This window comes from Octopus bimaculoides, chromosome 23, assembly GCF_001194135.2.
Source record: "Octopus bimaculoides isolate UCB-OBI-ISO-001 chromosome 23, ASM119413v2, whole genome shotgun sequence".
Lineage (NCBI taxonomy): Eukaryota > Metazoa > Mollusca > Cephalopoda > Octopoda > Octopodidae > Octopus > Octopus bimaculoides.
Genome location: NC_069003.1, coordinates 30,647,787 through 30,650,094, shown reverse-complemented (window position 1 = coordinate 30,650,094; position 2,308 = coordinate 30,647,787). Strand labels below are relative to the sequence as shown.

General features: G+C 26.8%; 1 protein-coding gene across 4 annotated transcripts in view; it reads left to right on the top strand.

Annotated features, from left to right (window-relative positions):
• The window catches only part of LOC106870412 (otoferlin), a 360,495-nt gene extending 359,008 nt beyond the window's left edge, over nucleotides 1-1,487 (top strand). For all 4 annotated transcript variants that reach the window (XM_014916475.2, XM_014916474.2, XM_014916476.2 and 1 more), the window contains one exon: nucleotides 76-1,487. In XM_014916475.2, the coding sequence (XP_014771961.1) occupies nucleotides 76-256 (181 nt within the window). In that variant the 3' untranslated portion in view covers nucleotides 257-1,487. The remainder of the gene's footprint in view (nucleotides 1-75) is intronic.
• Nucleotides 1,488-2,308: the final 821 nt, after the last annotated feature.

The following is a 2,308-nucleotide window of genomic DNA, read 5'->3' as shown; positions in this document are numbered from 1 at the left end:
TACCCTTTTCCTTTTAAATCTTCTTTATCCAATAATCTTTTTAACACTTTATCTTTCTCTTTCTTCATTCTTCAGCCGGCCAGACTCATCATTTATTTGGTTTCTCAACCCACTGAAATCAATCCGGTACATTCTATGGCACAACTACAAATGGATGATTTTGAAAATTATCATCTTTATCCTGCTTGTTTTAGTGTTGGCTCTATTTTTCTATTCCATGCCTGGTTACACAGTCAAGAAGATGATGGGTGCGTGATCAGCATATACTGTTCCAACAACCACCACCACCACGGCCAACCAAGCACTTAACCTTCCTTCCTTCCTTGTTACTATAGTAATTGTTCTTCACTCCTAGCTCTTGTTTATCTTTCAACCAGCTTCCCACTCGGTCTCCTTATCACACCACCACAATTACACACTTCAAGATGGATAGAACATGTATACATAAATATATATATATATATAGATATATGTATGACAATATACACATATATATATGCATATACACATACATATACATACGTATACACATACACATATACATATCAATGTATATATATATATATATGTATGTGTATAGGTATGTGCATACACACACTCACATATATCTATGTGTGTTTGTATATATGTGTATATATATATATTTATATGTATATAGATGTAAAAATATATGTATATACACATACTCTGTTACCACTTGTTTTATCAATTAACCTGTTTAATTAATACTGTTGTCTAGATTAATGATTCAGCTTGCACTTCTCATGCAACCCATTGATTATATGTGTATACATACACAACATGTATAATATATACACACATGTACACATCAATGTGCATATACACACGTATGTATGTATACAAGTGTGTATATATATAGATATATGTGTGTATATATATATATTTATATATATATATATATATATTTATATATATATATATATATATATATATATATATATATATATATATATATATATATATATATATATATATATATATATATATATATATATATGAATGTGTATATACATATGAATGTATAAACATCAATATATATATATATGTATATATGTGATTGTACAAATTTTCATTTCCTTCACCGACATCCTTTCAAAGAACAAGCAGCAGCAGCAAATGGTAAAAATGTGTTTCAATTCAGATATATATATATATACATACACATATATGTATGTATATATATGTGTGTCTATATACATATACATATATATATATATATAAGTGTATTATACAATAGATTCTTTAAATAATGCAGAATATTTCTTGTGACTGTCATGACAAACTCTTTTCAACCTCTATAACTTTCAATTCCTTGGTGTATCAATCCAGGTTGGAGATTCAACCATTATTCTTTGATAGGTTTGGCTTTAGTTTAAAACTCCTGAGCCAACACAATTGTCAAGGAGAAAAAAACAAAAGCAAAACAAAAAAAAAAAACAAAAGAAATATATATAAAAAAAAAACAAGCACAATTTCTCTTTTCTTAAATAGAAATATTAACGATGTTGTTCTAAAGTGCAAAACAAGTCTGGTATGAAAAATAAAATAATATATTAACAAAAAAGAACGAAAAAAAACAATAAACTATAACAACAACAACAACAACAACAGGAAGCTGTTTCTTGAGAATAAATACCATATTTTCCTGTATACAAGTCAAGATTTTCACATGAAAATTTCCACTAAAAAATGGCAGATCGACATATCTCAACTTGACTTTGGAAGACCCAAAATTCTATGACAAACGCGACAGGATTTGGAAAGATAGTGATGATGTTTCAATGTTTAAATGGTATGTTTATATACTATGCTGGTTTGTATGCCAGAAAATACAGTATATAAAACATATATGTATATATGATGATGATGATGTGTGTGTATATATATATATATATATATATATATATATTTATATATATCGTATTTTCTGACATACAAGTTGAAATTTAGAGTATAAGATGGTAGATCATCACATACACAAAGATGACTTTGGAAACCAAAAGTTCCATGTGGAATGCAACAGGATTTGGAAAGATAGCAACCATGTTTGAATGCCTACACCTATATAAGACATTGACATGTATGTTGGTAAATATGATATGTAATATATATATATATATATATATATATATGTATATATTGATTTATGTATATATATCACACCAAAAGCATATATATCTATCTATATATGTATGTATGTGTGTGTGTGTGTGTGTGTGTGTGTATATATTTATGTATGTATATATATATGTATGTATATATATATGTATATATATGTATGTGTATA